General features: G+C 28.6%; 1 protein-coding gene across 2 annotated transcripts; it reads right to left on the bottom strand.

Moving 5' to 3' along the window:
* Positions 1–4,497: 4,497 nt before the first annotated feature.
* Positions 4,498–8,934, bottom strand: LOC137835680 (Eukaryotic aspartyl protease family protein). 2 transcript variants are annotated; one of them, XR_016521044.1, is made up of 10 exons: positions 8,371–8,882; positions 8,017–8,146; positions 7,438–7,688; positions 7,111–7,338; positions 6,301–6,463; positions 6,071–6,197; positions 5,837–5,933; positions 5,597–5,663; positions 5,155–5,226; positions 4,498–4,939 (listed from the first exon to the last, which is right to left on the bottom strand). XR_016521044.1 is itself a non-coding variant. In XM_068644287.2 (10 exons), the coding sequence occupies exons 1-10, from the start codon at positions 8,601–8,603 to the stop codon at positions 4,767–4,769; spliced, it is 1,488 nt and encodes a 495-aa protein (XP_068500388.2). In that variant the 5' UTR covers positions 8,604–8,934; the 3' UTR covers positions 4,498–4,766. The 2 variants fall into 2 exon arrangements, 1 of the variants encoding a protein (XP_068500388.2); XM_068644287.2 differs by having other exon boundaries at positions 6,071–6,144; positions 8,371–8,934.
* Between the last annotated feature and the right edge of the window lie 10,648 nt (positions 8,935–19,582).

Raw genomic sequence — 19,582 nt, 5'->3', positions numbered from 1 at the left:
CCTTCGACAGAGGATAAATTCTGCATAGCTACATCTCCAGGAAAATTCCCTCTTCCTTCATCTTCCATCTTCTAAAGCATATAGTCACAATGTTTGCAGCAGTTACCGACTAAATCTGCTACTCCAAAAACTCCCCCACAAGTTACTACAGCAGATTGACAACCTTTGCACCTACAAACTTCTACTCTGCATTGGTCACCGAGATATGAACCACACTGCACCTGTCCACACAAAGGCATCAGAACCTAAAACCACTAGGCCGTTACTTCGTCCTCTACATCAGCAACTTTGCAAGCATTGGCCAGGGTTCAAGTGCAAATCCGAAAAAGCAAAATTAAAGAATGTCACCCTGTGTTTCAACCTTAACCAAGAAAGAAGTTGAGCGGAGTGAAAGATTTCTTCCATATTGGGAATCAGGAACCCTTGTTTAAAGACAACCAGATTTCTCTGTTGTCAGATATACCTTCCAATAGCCATCCACATTTCCTTCCAAACCTGATTCTGCTTGATAGACAAATGTACTAAGTAAAAGTTCTCAAAGTGACATTTTAGAGACTTATGTTGGACAAACAGAAAACGGATACTAAAGCATAGAGACCAAACTCATAGACAACAGATGTTGGGAGAATTCTTACGCCGCTTTACAGAGTGCACATACCAAAGAGTTAAAATCCACACCTCTCCTTATAAGATTAATACTAGTTGGTATTTTATCTAGTAAAATCCTCCAAGCGGTTGTTAAGGCTTTAGGCATTGTTTTTGCCTGCCACAAGAGATTAAAAACGCCATTCGGTGGAATTTCTTGCTAAATAATAGCTTAAAAACGCCATTTGTTGGTGACACACTGAATAATAGCTTAAAAAACGTTAGTGAACTACTTCAAGTGATGTGCGTAATTGCTAAATACTATATGTATTCCAAGTATAAATACTTACATGGATATACGTATAATGTAAAATACGATGAGCCATATTTATATATTATATAATTATGAATTATATAAATTGGTAATAAAGATTTATGCGCACAAGAATGTTTCAATTTTTTTTAGCATAAAAATGTATTTTATGACTGGTTCAAAAGGATTTGTTCCTTATTTTTACAATCATAATAAAAATTTATATAATAAATTTGAGTTTTTAAAAAATTAATGTATTTCTCCTTTTTAAAATTGTGTAATAATCGTTCTAGAATTGTCACAAATTCTACAAATATTTTTTTGAATTTTACACTTTACTATAAGTTTCAGTGTCTGATACATGTGTCCAACATAGACACGTCATTTAAGAGGCGTATTCGAACCTTATTGATTTCACCTATAGCATATGTTTAAAGTTTTTCACACTATTAATAATTTATGACATAATATTGCCTCTCTCCCCAATTATATTAACAAATTTTTTTAATCTATCCTCACATAAATTGCTTTAGTAATTTGTGAATGAATAGAATAAATGCATTGGATTTGTTAAAAGAGTATCAAAAAGACATATATTATTACTACTATATTGAAAAACATTAAAATGTAGATAATTTAGGACGGAAAGGAATTATATAATAGTGTTTATTATGAAACAGTTTTATTAAAATAGTCTTACTTTTTTAAAATGATTATAAATATATTCCTAGGTATTTTAAGATACTATATTTATTAGAAGATAAAATTGGAATATTTTTTAAATATTTTATTGAAAATAAAAAGTTAATCAATGTAGATTTTTTTATTGCTAAAACATCGATCTGAAATCAATTTGAAGGGAATATGTTACACAGTAACAGCGTAACAATGATTTAATATTGGTAGAAATTAATTTGAGAATTTGTGAATACAGAGTACAAAACAAATACAAGTATAATAGTTCTATACTTTCTTAAAAAGATAGACATTTGTTAGGCAATTGCTTCCTTCATTGAATGATTTTAACCCTGCACCTAATTAATCTCTATAATCTTCACTTCAGAATTGGAAATCCAGAATGAACTATAAACAATACATTTCAGAATTTTTATTTTTTTTCCTAAATGAAATTTCGAAAACAAAATTGAAAAATCAAAATCCTATTCGAGGTACGAAGATTCATAATATAAATAATACATTTCGAAAAAAGAATTTCAAAAATCAAAATTCAAAAATATATTTAAAAAAACAAAAATCTAGAAACATATTCTAGAAAAAACTATTCCAGAAAACCTAACCTGAAAAATGTTCTAAAAACTCAACTCAAATTCAAAAATATATTTCAAAATATTAAATTCAGAATATATTTTGTCCTGCACTCCCTACTTCTAATTAAAAACTAAAAAAGACATTTTGATTATTTCTTATCAATAGAGTATAGGTTCAAAATCATTGTGTACATGTAGCAATATTTAGGAGACTGTTTCTTCCTGCACATCCTTAGGTTCTTTTGCCACCCCATATAGTAGTTTTCGGATTATGTAATTCAGACACATATTTGAAAAAAGACTTCTAGATTATGTAATTCGAAAGTTAAAAAAGACTTTCAGATTACATGATCCAAAAACTAATCATGCATCTGAAAAAAAGTTTCTAATTTACGTAATCTGAAATATTACGGAAGGTATTTTTAAAAATATGAAATTTTATGGAGGTGAGAGAAGAATAAATGGAGGTGCAGGAAGAAACAGCCTATTTAGGATTCAATATTTAGGATGCATGTGTAAGCTGGACTAAACTCATTATTAAAATTGGGCAAATGCTCCCTGCACCCAACATGATTTTAAAAATTCCAAAAATACCCTTTATTCCGGAAATAAAAATTCGGAAGTGAAAATAATGCATTCCAGAAAAATAAATCTGGAAGAGATTTTTGTGTTTTGGATATAAAAATTCGGAAAAAAAACAAAATTTCATTCCGGATAAAAAAATCTGGAACTGAAAATAATACATTCTAGAAAAAATTATCCAGAAGAGATTATTGTGTTCCGGAAAAGGGGTCTAGAATGTAATTTTATATGTATCCCATTTTTTTAAGGGTATTTTTGGGTTTTCCCCTGTGATTGGGTGCAGTGATATGGTGCAGGAAACAATTGCCTTAAAATTGATCAAAATCTTTTGGTTTGGGCATGCTGATAAAAATAATTTAAAATGATTAATTTTTCTAAAAAATATAAATAATATAAAATTCATCCAGTTTGTGGGTTTAAAGAAATACTTACTTTTACAAAAAAAAAGTCACTAGTTTAACAGGTTATCCGAACCCTTGAACATTCATACTGTTATTGCTTCAAATTTATTAAAAAATACAAAATCACGAGTAAATTTTTTTAATAAGTCTAAACCAGTATTTATCTGATAATAAACGATGTGTTTAGGAGAGTTTGTTAAAAATTGAACATAGGTTGTGCACGTAACAGAGTATTTTCCTTTTATATGTATGATAAATTTGTATAGAATGAATTACGATTTTAAGACCTTTATAGATAGAAAGGGAAATGGAAGAAAATAGATGAGAATGTTTTACAGAACAATAGAGATGACTGCTGAAATTAAGGTTTGTTAAATCATTAATTAAAAATAGTTTCTAATATTTAATGAAAGTAATTTAATCAGTTATTTACATGACTATTATTATTATTAACATATTATTCGAAGGGGTTTATTAACACATTTTTAAACTTAATCAGATATTCGTTTTGACACTACAAAGGTGATGAAAATTTAATATGTGCCACGTAATAAATTTATGATTTTTTATTTAAAATTAAATAAATAAAACTTCGCTTCAAGTTATTTCTTAATATAAAAAATAAATACTAGTAATTATCAAAATACAAATTTTTCTTATATTTTTTCAATTTTTTTTACTTTTCATCACTATCTCTAAAAATAACATCTCTTTTTTACTCAAATGTTATTTCTTTTTATCTCATTTTTTTGTCTTTATTTCACTTTTATCTAAAATAACTGAATTGATTACATTTCGGTGCATCCGGTGAATTAGGATGAAACCCTGCAAAATTTGTTCACTTCATGCATATACAGAGATATGATTTGACAAGAGAAATTCTTTTTACATTTTGATTTCTTAAAAAAATTTGCTTTTTTGGCCTTGTTCAACTTAATGTAATCTACTTAAAATATCAGCTTTCATCAACAACATTTGTTATTTTGTGAGGGCCATTAGACTAACTGTTATCAATGAATAATTGATTTTTTTTTCTTTTTGTTGTGTTCTTCTTCCTTCCTCTGAGTGATGTTCTTCAATGATCAAGTGATTGTTCAATATTTGAATACAATTAATACTGGAATAATTATGTATATTTGACTTGATTGTTACACTTATCTGATGAATCTCTTTATTGTTAAACCTAAATTAAAACATTAATATTTTGTATTATCTAATTTTTCATACAATATAATCATTATTAATATACACTTTAGTTAATACATCCTGGGACCATTTGGTTGATAGGTAACCACCCTATGAGTACAACATTGATTATAAGATTATAAGCAGAAACCAAAAGCTGAACTAAACCAGGGGAAGAAAAAGCTATTTTATACCATGTGTATGCATTACAATCAGTATTACTGTGAAGTAATTTACAATACTGCCAAAAGTGAAGGGTGATCATCTGATTCTACATGATAACAGAATCACCTTGAGGATAAACTGGACAAGCCTATTGTGCAGAGAGGATGCACAGACATTCAAATTGATGTGGTCTTGGCTATTGTGACAAATATATACCGACAAAAGAATATGCATATGACAAAGAATATCTCTTACAATGTATATATGCTATAAGAATCCAAAGCAGTAGATTAGTGTTAGATGCACAAGGAAAGCCAAGAACCCTGTCCTTGTCAATTGAAGTCCATCGCGTAAAGAAATGCTTCCACCCACCTCTCCAGCATTCACATATTCACTTCTGCCAGTGCCAGTTGCTGCAGAAACATTCACTGACAAAGAACCTACGTTGTTGAATTTGAAAACAATAGCATCAGAAGCTAGTGTTAAAGATAAATTAAAACAAAGTTGGCTCTTGTTTTTATGTTGGTCCCACACTCAGAATAACAAAACGGAAATTCTTGGTTGAGTTGAAAAAAGCATGAACTTAAGAGCCTCATGAAAAAGGTAAATTATGCCATCTACTATATGCTTTTCTGGTAGTGTGGCTGAAACTTACAGTCGAAGTTAGCCCATCCAATCCGTTGACCAGCCAGATCATAAACAACAATTTTGTCTTTTAATACGAGATCTGCCACGACAGAAAATGATGTTAGTCGTACACTTGAAGAAAATATCCTAATGATGTTTTTTTGTACAAGAAACAAATAATTGAAAATAATATTCTGCCAGGTCAAATCCTCATGATAGTGAGTCTGAGGAACATGGCGGGGGAATAAGGTAAAAACAGGAGGGGATTGTAATATGACACTTTGCTATAAGAGGTCCAAAAAATCTAATCAATATAACAATTTTCTTTCTAAATATAGGCTCAAGCTTCAAACTTTTAACTTGTGCTCAATCAAAAAGCAAAAATTAGTCCATTTATTCATGCTAGATGTCAACATAAAAGAGATGGATACAGAACATAATGTTTTCAAATTGGTATGAATGTATTATACCTCCTAGAATTGTTACCCCTTGACCCTGGATTTTCTGAAAACCAATACACCACACTGCTGCACCACCCTGTAACATGCATAGGTTCACCATAGCATTTAGTGAGGTCACATATAGTACATAAAAGTTGGACAATACAAAGCAGTGTACGTGAAGAACAAATGAATCAAAGCTGTCAGCAATATCTGTTCTCAAGACGCTCAAATAATCTAAGAAATAGCAATTGAAGTTTGAATACTTACAATAGAATTCTGTTGTATCAGGTAGTCTTGTGGTCTTAAAAGCATAGATGCCCCACCGGCAAAGTTCAGACTTACTTGAGGAAAAACATCAGTGACACTGAACACAGTACATACAAACGGATTTAGAAAAAGAGACTATGAAGATGATCCACTTTTTAGAACCCAATTACCAATGGGAAAAATAAAATAAAAAAGAAAGTCCAAAAAAGAGAAGCAGGAAATACTCAGCCTAACCTAGTGGTGAGTAAGTAACACTGATTTCCCCTGGAGACAACAGTGCGTACAGATTGTGGAATTGTAGCTGTAATCTGCATTAATGAAAATAAGCATTCTTGCCATCAATAATTGATAAACCTCCAACCTAGAAAAAGCATGCAATGATTGATAATTATTGCATCACGATAAACATTAAAGCTATGTTTTGGATAAACTGAATTACTTAAAATTACCTAACTGAAACTCACCGCATTGACAAAAGGATCATAAGCCTCTTCAGCAAGGTACGCCAAAGTTGTTCCAGAATCAACAATGGTACCTCTGCTGTTTGATGTTGCAAAAACTGATGAATCAATTTGCAAAGTCTGGCCATTGACAGAGATGCTCTGTAGATTTAAATTGTAATGAGGCCTGAAATATTTGCAAAGGAACGAGTTAGTCTAAACACTTCTACAGAGGGACATTCTTTCTAGACTCCTCAGAACAGATACCTAAGCTCAGTAATACGCTTAATTTCCCAGTTCCTTATCCAGCTTCTGTACAAAACTTTGAATATACAATAATGAATCTACATCTTACTCTGGCTCGTGACCACCTAATTAACCACTGACTAAACTTATCATCAACCTTGCACATGGCATGACACTATACCAAGAGCTCTCACCAGAGTACATGACAAATTTATAACATACTATCCTAGTTTCATAGCCAAAATTTTGTGTCAACTCTATATCTTCGTTTTGATATTCCACTCATCACAATCACATTCCAAACCTGTAAGCGATTGCAACATTCTAGATTGACAGACAGAAACTTTATTTTAAATCTTGGTTCAGAATCCTAGATCACTGGAAGACTTCCGGTATTGAATATTTGCTATCAATCAGTAGTGCTGAAACTTTTATGCAGACACTTTATCAGACTCCCAAGTACAAAAGCACAAACTTCCATTCACTCACTACATTTACCAAAGAATCTGGATTACCCCCACCCTGCAAATATTATTTTTACCAAACAAACACTAAACACGTCTTTTTTTCCTGATGAAAGGAACTTACTGTGCTGGAACAAGTGAGGTGTAAACTATGTTTGGCTCCACAATCTCACCAAGAACCAATATGCCTCCTCCACTGCTATCTCCTTTCAGACAATGGGAGAATACTCTTGGAGCTATCCCTTGTGAGGAAAGCTGAGAGATGACAGACATTTCCTGTTGCCCAAATCCAAATATTCCATCGACTGCTCTATCAGACTTTGTCAAGTCCCCAGTCTGCTGGTTGCTACAACTGTTCCATTCACAATTCAACACTTCCCAAGATTAAACCAACTAACATAGGAAAACCAGAATAGTATCAATCAACCATTTCAGACTAATGAAAGCTCACCCAAAAACTACAGGCGCTGTAGAGTTAGTGGTCACAGATCCCTCAAAAATAGTTTTCAAATGCATCATATCTGACACATAATACCCTGATGTACCACTTCCATCCCCATACTGGAAAGTGTATGAGCACTGGTTGTTCTGACTGGAACAGCTGGCATCTGATGACTGTATGCCACTATTGCACCTTTGGTCAGAACAAGCGATCAGTGAAGACGTTGATGAACTCCCAGGGTCAAAAAAATTTAGCTGAATCTGTAACAAAATCCAACAACCACAATATTCACAAATTGTAGGTGGTGTATATTGTTGACCTTACTACTCTACAAACATACTTCATGACATCAAATTAGGTCACATAAAACTTCTCAACAAGTACTTCTAGACGAAAATGAACATGTAAAAATTAGTTTATCTGGAAATTAAAATCAACAAGAGGCTCAATGAAATAGTTTATAGGTAAGCTAGTTTAAAACTTGAAGAGAAAATCAATTCATTTGAAAAACTTATTTTCTTCTTTTACAAGTATTTTACAAGAAGATTATTGAAACAGAATCTTGATAAATAGAAAAATTGCATTTACCTGAAGCCCACTTGTTTGAGGACAACCACTGCAGGAGTTACAACTAACCCAGAGAACATCACTGCCAGTGTCAATCTGCACATTAAATTCCACTGGAGGAGTACCCAACTGTACCTTTGTAAAGTAAAGCCTGCAATAAGCCATTAATTCCAAATTTCAAAACTCAAACAATTACTATATAATTCAAAGGAAGGCCACAGATTAATCAAAAGTATTAACACATGAATTCGATATGAATAGAAAAGTGCTCATTCAGAATCCAACACAAATCCAAAAGCCTCTGAAATTGATTCAACTACACGAAACCAAAAAAAAATGGTGAAAAGTAAAAACAGAAGAACCGACAAAGTTTACCCGACTTGGAAGGGATCGTAGGTGCCTTGGACGGAGAGATCAACGACGCCGTTTGAAGACTGCAATATTCTGCGATGCCTCAGCGCGTCGCGCGCTCTCAGCTGACTCAACTCCACTCCGTGATTCGTCGGAAACGCTCTTTCCAGAGTCAGACTCGCCGGCGATCCGGCAGCAACCTCCGCCGCCACCACCAACAACAACGCGGCGGAGATTGCAAAAGCCGCCGCTGCCATTGGTATCGTAATTAATATTTTTACTATATGTAACTTACGTATGTACGTATATGTACGTATGTGTAATATGTGTAGGAAAGAAGAGAAAAGGGAATTAGAATTTAGACACTAAAGAAGAAGAGTGTGTGGATTTGAAGGTTGAGGAAGACGATGATGTTTTTGTTCATTGTAATTGAAGAGACAACGTTATTTGTAATGAAGTTTGTTTTGGAACAAGGAAGATAACAGAACAGAGAATTTGAGTTTTCAACTATGGATTACGTAAAGTTATGATTCTGTGTCTATCGTTTGCTTTTATTAATGTTTTGTTCGTTTAATTCAACGGAACTTCATAAACCAACACTACAACTACGTGTTACATAATCATGTGCGTCCGTCGCACGCGTTTTTATTTTTATTTTTATTTTAGCCACTTTTTTAGTTTCGGAAGTTTCTTTTCTGGTCAAAACAGATACACTAAAACTCCTTTCACTCCTATTTAATCACTGAATTTTAACTAAATAACAAAAAAACATAGTTTATTATTTTAGCATAAATATGGTTTTTTACGGTTTAACCAAAGATTTCTAATCAAAAAATGTGTTTATTCCTTTAAATTAAAAATAACTTTTTTATTGTTAATATTATATGAGACCGATTAATATTTGTGACACTTTTAAAAAAACATTCCAAAATCTAAAATAAATAAATGTTATTATTAGCTGTCTTCAAATTAAATTTTCTGATAAAAATGATGATTTCAAAAATTAAAAGAATGAAAATAAAAATATATATTTTATAGAGACTTAAAAACATAATTTACTTATATTTTAAAGATAGAGAAAACTTAATGATTGCCTTTTTAGTTTTTAAAATATATGAATTTAATCTCTTTTATCCTTGCACTTGATATTTATTTGCGATTTTTAACTTTCGTCAAATTAAAAAGAGATTATATATAGAGGAATGAAAGATTAAATTATTTAATTTAAAATGACAGAACCAAAATCAAATTTGGTTAAAGCTACATGAATCAAAAGAACACTTGTTTTCAGAGTTTCAATATAAAATAATTACATTTTGAATTGTTCAACAAAATCGATTAAACTTCCGTGTTGACATGGAATCAACAATTATAGGGTTTTGTCCAATAAAAGTTATATTATTTCAATCTTTTCGCGTTTTTTAAGCGATTCTAGACTCAATAGTCAAACGCAAACACACTCGTCTTATTTCTGTATCAGGCAAAGCAAGAATACAAGTTGGAGCATAATAATACTTAACCTTATATTAAAAGTTATGAACATGTAATCAGTGTTAGTAGCTAATTTGAAATGGTAATAGTTAATGTAAAACATAAATTAGATAATAACTAATGTTAAATATTAATTTAAATTCTACTTTATAATTTTTTATTAATAATAAAAAATATTTAAATATTAATAATGTTTTAGTTTATAAAATAGTATTTAACTTAATATAAAACTAATATTTTTTATTTCTAAATTATTGATATTTAATAATTTTGTTGTAATGCAAGTGATTTTTATCTTTTAGAAATCAGTTACCTTGTTTTTTATTATTTAGATTTTTTTCCGACAGATTAAGTATTTAGCTATAGGTTTTATTATTAACGTTGATCTTATTTAACCCGTCTCGAATTAAATTTTATTTAATTAAAATTATTTGTTCGGTTGGTTAAAAATAAAATAAAATAAATAACTAAATATGATTAAGGTAGCTTATATGATTACATTTTTTAGTAAATCAGCTATCAAATGATATAAAGGTCGTTTATATGATTTTAATATTATATATAGTGATTGTGTGTTTAGTTAGTTATTGTTTTAGATTTTGGGGTAAATTTCACACTCTTTATCACTTTAACTTAAATAACATCATTTTCCCAATGTATCACTTTTATAAATTGAAATAAAATAAGAATATAAAATTAACAGTTTATTAAAATTTGAGAATGCCAAATGGATTTTTTTTAAAAGATTCAAGTATTATAATTTTGGAATGCAAGAAATAAACTATAAAAGTGAAAATATAATTTATAGCTAATTATTTACAATAATGGTAACACTCCAAAATCTTGTAATTAACAATAATAACAGAGATAATAGAACAATATATATATATATATATAAAAATTATCTCTTATATTATCTATAAATTTACATGTACTTCTATAAAATATAACTACAATAATTCACATCGTGACACATACACTATAATGGTCAAATATAATAATTATAAGTTTTAGTACAGATATTATTTCACACTCACATGAATATCTAATCTTCTAACATAATTACATACTAAAGCATAACTAACATATTTTTATACTAAAAATAAAAATTACAAATTGTTATTGAATCACTTTATCCAAAATACAATAAATCAATTGCATCTTAATTATTCAAAGTTATTTCTTACATTTAACATCTTTTAAAAAAATTCATTACACATGTTATAATAGAGATTAACACTTTATTATCAGAAACATTATTGATAAAATAAATTAATATCAATTTCTATAGAGATTAACACTTTATTATAAAAAACATTACTGTTGGAGATCCCACATCAACCAGAGATTAAGTTTAAAGTCCATTTCGTAATAATTATTGATAAAATAAATTAATATCAATTTCTATGTCTTATTTGTATTTATTATAGAAATAGAAATTCAGCGTTTTATCTCCTAGTATTTTGATCTATGTCTCATTATACATTCATAAAAGGTCATCATACTACACTAAGTATCTACATACAACAAACAAATATTATAATGTATATAATACTATCGAATGACATGCATCAATAATTACATTTCAAATTGTACTAAATACCATAAAATATTCATCATGTTATTCCAAATAAGCATGTAAACATAAGTTCTTTATTTATACATGTTTAAACACAAAGAATATTGATTGAGAGAAAATCATAAAAAAATAGGTTTATTCTTTGTCTATCTCTTATTTGAATAAAAAATTCGATTGAACGGGAAATCTCTCAATTGAAAGCTAGGATTATGAAAGAACGAAACACATTGACATTGACTATCATGTGATTTGTGAGAAAATAAAGACAAATTCCTACATCTCCTACCTATTCAATCTTCTTATCAACTAGCAGACATGTTTATGAAAACCTACAACAAGTTCCCATCCAAAATTTTGTGAACAAGCTTGGTATGATGAGTATACATCATCCAGCTTGAGGAGAGAATATTGAGAAAGGAATGCAACCCTATAAAAAGGGGAACATCTCTTTATTGTAAATGTGATATACAATAACAGAAATAAAATAGAGTTTATTTTTTATTGTTGTTTTGTAAAGAGTCACTCTTTACATTCAGATTGCATGTTTTGTCTTGATTAGTGTTGAATTGTTCATTCTTCTGTTTGTACCATGGAGGATACTCATGTTAAGAGTAGCACTCATCTACCGAATGATTTGTTCTGTGACAATAAGAACACTGTGTTTGATTGATTATTTGATCTTCCTCTACCTCTTCCTTGGCCACACCATGCATTTCCCCTTCCTGGAGTCTTCCAAAAAATCTGATTTTGATTATGATTCTGGGGTTTCCAAGAACCATGTTCTTGTTGTTCTATTTGACAAATTTTTCATTAGTATTCAGGAGAACCTTTATGTCTATAGTGGCACCTGTAGGTTGTCTTTCTTGTTGGAAAACTAGAGAGAAAACTATGTTCATATTTGGGAGAGGATCCATAAGTAAAATTTAAGTCTTAACAGTATTATAGATCTCTCCAAGACCCTTTAGAAAAGGGATGACATATTTTAAATCTCTCTATTTAGCATAGATCTTTGACAAAACACAATTACAAGGAACATTACAAACACAGTTAGGTATAGGTCTAAGAAATTCTAACTCTGGCCATATAATTTTCAAATTTGTACAAAACTGATTCACATTCTTTTCTCCATGATTTGTGGAATGCAAATCTTGAAGCAAATATGAGATCCGAAAATGATCTCCTTTAGAAAATCTCTCTCTCCAATCTTCCCAAAGATTTTGAGCAATGTCTATGTCTATATACACAACATTTTCTGCAATTTGTGGTGATAAGGTTCTTGATATCCAAGAAAGAACCATTACATTACATCTTTCCCATGCTTCAAAACTTGAATCACTTATGTTGGGTACTGGAATGCTTCCATCAACAAATTTGAGTTTATTCTTGTATAAAAGGGTCCTTTCATGTTTCTACTCCATATATGATAGTTGGTTTCATTGAGAGATGGAAAGACAAGAATTAGTCCTAGGTTTTTTCTAGGATGCAAGTAGTAAGGACTAGTGAGATTCAAATATGGATCCATTTCAGCAATAGTAGTTTCTAATGAGTCAAATTCCATTCTTCCTCAAGAAAGGGTCAAAAAAACAATAAAGAACAAAATATTAGCAGAAAATATTTAAGGGTAAAGTAGTAAAATGACAGAGGGCAAAAGCATATGTACATCAGAAAAAACTTAAACAAAGATTTGTGACTCCAGTATGTTTTAGAAAGAAAAAGAAGAATAAGAGAGAAAACTTGATAACTCTTAAAAGTGTAAGCTGTAATTGAAGAAGAAGAAAAAAGAATACAAATAATAAGGTAAAATAACTTTGTTTTATTTTTATTATTGTATGTCACATTTACAATAAATAAATCTTTCCCTTTTTATAAGGTTTTAAAAAAACTAAAATATCAAAACTATATATATGGATATGTGTATTCCTTTCACAATAATCCAAACTCAAACGTTTTGATTAACATGAAACTCATAAACGTTTTAATCAATTTACTCTATCCATCTATATATCATCATTATATCTGATTAAATATAAATAATTTTGAGTCAAACAAATACTAAATGGTGGCTTATTCGAAAAAGTTTAAAATACGATGAAAATCAAATACTAAATTTCTCATCACATAATCACGTCCCCGACGTGTAACCACGTCCCCGACACCTACTGAGAACTCTTTGTGTCTTTGCATCATTAATTCAGAATGCATGATACTCATTTCCGCGACACAAAAATCTTACGTTCGTTTATACATACATGAATCGCGCTTTCCTTAAAAAGCATAGGGAGGAAAATTAAAATACGAAGAAACACAAGTGCTTTCAGCTTTTGCTTTGCAAATTGCACCACATCAAATCAAGCTTTAGCTAACCCCAATGCACAATTATTTCAAATCTCACCTTTAGATAATCGTTTTTTCAAAGAAAGTGAATGCAGTCCACATCCACAACAACCAAAACCTCTTTTGCTTTCAATTTTGTATTGTAGAAACGGAAAGATAAAGCACAACAACACCAATAATATCCTAAAAGCCAAAGTTTTCCACTTCCATATTCCCCATTTTACCCCTACGCTTTTCTTCTCTTCTTCTTATTGCCAACGCACGTTCAAGTGGCAGAACTGGGATTTTTCTGGCTTATTTATTAGGACCTTTATTTCCATTAAATAAATATGAAGCTTTTCATCTTTATAATGAAAGGAAAGTATTACAATATAAAGTAATTTAAATATTGAAAATTAATTAAACTCAACTATTTTTATAGCATGGAAGTAAGATTTGAAGATTTAAAAAGTTATATTTTAAATAAATAAAAAATCACTCTTTTTTTTAATTTCTTATTTTAATCCGAAAAACTCGGTCAGCTGAATATTAAATGCTAGTTTATTTAAAAATTCTCTGTCAATCAAAACCATGTATAATTTAAATTAAATTAAATAAATGAAATATACGTCAGTTGATAATGACTACATTGATTAAACATTAATAAAAATCCACATTACCAAAAAGAAACACATTTGTGAACGTCGTATCCACAATTTCCCCCTAATAATTTCGTACAAGTATATAAATTATTGTGTCACGTTTAACCGACTTGTTTGACATTAAAACTCTATCAATAGATGAAAGAAAACGATACCGTTGCTTCTTTTGTTGATTGGAACTGTGTTGTTTGTTTGGCTATGAATGAGAAATATTTCAAACGGATGATGTTATATTTCAGAAGACTGAGATAGATACACTTTAACACCACACACCAAACAAACCCAACTAACACCACACACCAAACAAACCCAACTCTTCTGTTGTCAAAATATTAGACCTCGTTGACAAAAACTTTCATCAACAAAACTCAATTCCCAAACATTGACTTCGTTTTTTTTTTTTATTCCCAATAAATAAATAAAATAAAATAAGACATTTCAGGAATGTTTTAACCCTTATACAAAACATTCAAAACAAGTTTTCTAACATCCTACCAACACAGGATCTAACAAATAATACACTACAAACCATAACACCCTACTAACACATGATCTAACAAATAATACACTACAAACCAACCAAAATAAACCAGTCTATAGAAGTCTAACAAATACAGTTACATCAACTCACCATAAACTCATACTCTGATGTTAAGTATGTTTTTATTCTTATATTATAATATAAGAAAAATTGTTAAATATGTTTTTATTCTTATATTATAATGTAAAATTAGTGCTTTTTTTTAATTTAAACTTTAAACTTTCTCAAATTTGATTGAACCATAGATAGCAAATATAAAATCTTGGTCACCATTTTTTATAAGGAAAAAATGTTGACCACGTTTTGTAATAAGAAAGTGAAGAAGTGTGGGTAATGTTGATGTTTTGTTGATTGCTATTGGTTAGAGTATTGAAGTGAATGAAGGTATGAGTAAAGCAGATATAACTTGTGTAGCAGATATACCCGCCTCTTTTCACCAACTCAAATATGCTCAACTTTCCTTGCAAGACATGTGGTTCCAAATCCCCAAACAGTTACATCAACCATAAACTCTTTAACTATATTAGCCATGAATCACATCTAAGTTCAAATTATTTTAAATACTTTCTATTTGTCTTTTTAAAATACCAAACACCATATATATGGACACTTCTATCCCATATGTCATACAACCCCTTATTACTAAAAAAAACTATTAACATTTTCTTGTCAATAACACTATTATAATTTATATATTTATAATTTATGAACCTCACACACTCTCATGACAGTTGTAGAATATGAATCCGTGAAATGTCCAATTCAAAAAGTATTTGTTGATTTTTTGACAATTCTAATACAATTTTAATACAATTTTAAAAGAAAAAATACAGTTTTTTAAAAATTCAAAATTATTGTATAAATTTTTATTATAATTATAAAAATAAGAAACGAATCATTTTGAATCAATTATGAAAAACATTTTTTTCTCTAAAAAATAATCTGAAACATACTTGTGCACATAAATCTTTATTGTCAATTTATATAATTTATAATTATATAATATATAGATTTGTGTCTCCATATTCTAAATTGTAAAAATTATACATATTTTCATGTCCGTATCCATATTGTATCTGTCCATGTCGTATCACTGTCCGTGTTTGTTCTATATTAATTATAATACTCAAAACCAACTAGTTATTTTTTTTTATAAGTTTGGATTTTGAGTGGTATTCTTTTGAATTCAAAATAACCACAGTGACATAAAATCGATTTAAATTTTTAAAAAACACAAGTTTGGATTCTGAGTGGTACTATTTTGAATTGAAACAAGCACAGTGGCATAGAAAGAAACCAACTTTGGGTCTCTTTTCATGTTAATTCCCTTGGATCATCTTTTTCTGAGACACCATCCACATCTCTCGCAGTCATAGTCAGTGGATGGATGCACATTCATGAATCATTGAAGGTTCAGTTTTGTTTTGAACTTTGTGGCAATAATATTATAAATTCTCTTTTCTATTTCTAGAGAAAGAAACTCTCAGTGCGGTCTGCAGACAGTACCTTGTAAACTCCTCCATTTTATTTTATTTTATTTTTTCCTTTCTTCTTTGCGTTGGTCTCTCCGAATGTTTGAAGTTGTCTTCTTTTTCTATTCAACAAAAGGTGAATAAAAAAACAAGGTAACGTAAGAAAGTAATGAACTGGACAACAATCAACATCTTTTGTTTTCGTATCATAGTTTATACACTACACATCGAAAACATCATCAATGCAATATTATGAAATATTGTATTATCTTTGCCCCTCTCCCATAAAGCATGAACCTGTCTAAAACAACACAAAAAAAAAAGGAAGGTGAAGTGATAAAAGTATTATTATTTCAACGCAATTGTAGCCGGAATAATAGTTAAGGAAATAGTTTCTCTTATAATACTAAATAAACAAAATAAGGTTAGACTAACTCACAGTGATTGAATTATTGAAAGTGGTCAATTAATTGAAAATGAATTAGAAATCTTGATATGACCTGTAAAAAAAAAGATTTTTTTTTCAAATATTCTATTTTATAAAATTAATATAAATATTAAAAGAAATCATTAAATAATAATTATATTTAAAAATATTAATAAAATTTTATAAAATAATTTATAAATTGATATCTAAATTAACTATTAATTTTAGTTACTAATATTTTAGATTTTAAATTGATTTTAAAAGATTAATAAAGATTAACTTAAAATTTATATTAAATTTTAAATTAATTTTAAAAGATTAATAAAGACTAATTTAAAATTTAAAGTAAGTAATTAAAATTTTGTTACGTAACTTTTTTAAATAATTTATTTTATACGATTAATATAAATAGACAACTTTGATTTAATATGTAAAATATCTTAATAGTTTATTTAAATTTAGTGTGTGAAATACAGTAGTCACTATTGTTGGTTTTTGCAGTGTAGGTGGTGCAGGTGTTGAAAGAGAGATTTTTACACACCATGGATTTTTGGGTTGGAGTTCAACTCAAACTACAAAATTCAGAAACATTTTAAATTATGCGATCTACAAATTAATTTTAACTTTTAGATTATATAATTTAAAAGTTAAAATTAATTATCCAAGATGACTTTTGAATTATATAATTTAAAAGTAAAAAAATTCAAAAAAATCTAGTTGTGTATTATGTAGACCTAAAGTTATTTATAAGGATTATACAATTTAGAAAATTCTTGAAAAACAAAATTCAAAATATTGCTCAACCAAAAAAAATGAAACACATAGGAAAAAGAGTGAGAGAGGATGCAAGGACTTAGAGAGTAGAATGAGCACCAAGAGAGAATGAGAATATTTGAAGGACAGATAGTAGGATTAGGGACAATTTGGCATTTTACTCATTCTTACAGGTGCAAAGGTAAGTTATAGGGGTGTAAAAAGAAACATCCCAGCAAGCCATTGTCTCATTTATGGACCATAAAAATCACACACGACTCTTTCTTCCTGCATCTCTATATGTTCTTCTCTCATCTTCATATATTTGTATTTTTTAAAAATATTTCTCTGTAATATTTTGGATTACGTAATCTAAAAATCTTTTTCTAAATTCGTAATTAGCTTCCAGATTATATAATCCAATTTTTTTTTAGTTTTTGGATTATATAATCTAAAAGTCTTTATTTAAATGTATGTCCGAAATCTATAATCTAGAAGCTACTATATGGGAGTCACACAAAAAGGATAAAAAACTATTTTCATATTTTATATGAGAATAACGGAGGTGTAGGAAGAAATAGTCAACGGACACTCCTATCTTTTTTTCATTGATGCACGGGTTTTTGTGATATATTCTAATGTTATTTCACCGTTTATTTCTATTATTATTATTATTATTTATAATGATTTAGTCATTTCCTACCATTGTTTTCAAAATTGGACCACACCAACTAGTTTGATTGGTATGACTGAAAATCAGTCTGCTAATATATTTTTAACTAAACAAATATTCTTCGTAAATTTGGTTCAAATAATTTAAAATTAGTCAGAGTCGATCTTTTTAAATATTTTAATTTTTATTTAACATGGATATTTTAATATAAGTACAAATATCATTTAAAAATTATAGATAAATATAAACTATTTTTCAATATTATTACTTTTTATTAAAATATACAATTTGATTATTTGTAGTATTTTACAAATATTCGTATCTTCACTTTTTATACTGGTGTATTGCTTTATTACTTAAGTGTTCTTTATATTGGCTACAATTGAATTCTAACATTCATTTTGATTTGACACATCATTACAAAAAAGAGGTAAATATTTGGAAAATTTTGAAAAAAAAACATTTAGATAATTTATTTCCTTCAGTAACATATTCTGTCAAATAATTATTAAAATAATATAGTTTACTCTAGCAGAACTCAATTTCATTCTAAATTTCTTTTTTTTTTTACTTATTTAAAAGCGAAGATAACACAATTTTATAAATTTGTTTATTCAAACATTAAAATATACATACATATCTCATTCAAATCACTTTCTTTATTACACAATTAGCTAGTTCCTTACACATTATGTAAGGATAAAGGAAAAATTTCATTATAGTAGTAACAATAATCCAGACCACAATTATTAAAAAAAGGAGAAAAGAAAAATATTTTAAACAGCATCAAAATCATTTATTTAATTAAATATGTGTTAGTTATGTTAACAACATTTTAGCAACATCAACTTTGAAAATCAAAATAAACTATTTTTAAATTAGAAATTAAAAACTAATTTAAATTTGGACTATTTTTAAAAAAAATGTGAGGGACTTAATATATCAAAATTATATGTGAAAATAAAAAAAAATAAAAACATTCTAGCGTAAACTTAAATAAATGAACTTTCAGGAAATAAAAAAATATTTTCTATAATTTACTGAAAGGATTAAAAAATATAAATTTGAGAAATTGAAAATATATAAGTTTTTTTTTAACTTGAAATTTGTGTATTTAATTAAATTTAATAAATTTATTGATAGTGTTTTGAAAAGATCAGTTAATAAACCTTTACAAAAACTGAAAAAATGAAAATTATTTAAGTGGAGATAAAAACTACAGCATCAAATGAGATAATATTTTTTTCAGTACATGGTTATCTCTTTTCATATAAAACTAGAAGTAATAATATTGAATATAAGTGATTTTAGCTGCTATTTTCTTA

The sequence above is a fragment of the Phaseolus vulgaris genome, chromosome 5, assembly GCF_051622355.1.
Source record: "Phaseolus vulgaris cultivar YP4 chromosome 5, ASM5162235v1, whole genome shotgun sequence".
NCBI lineage: Eukaryota > Viridiplantae > Streptophyta > Magnoliopsida > Fabales > Fabaceae > Phaseolus > Phaseolus vulgaris.
The sequence above is the reverse complement of the archived record's forward strand: the minus strand, read 5'-3'. Positions and strand labels throughout refer to the sequence as shown.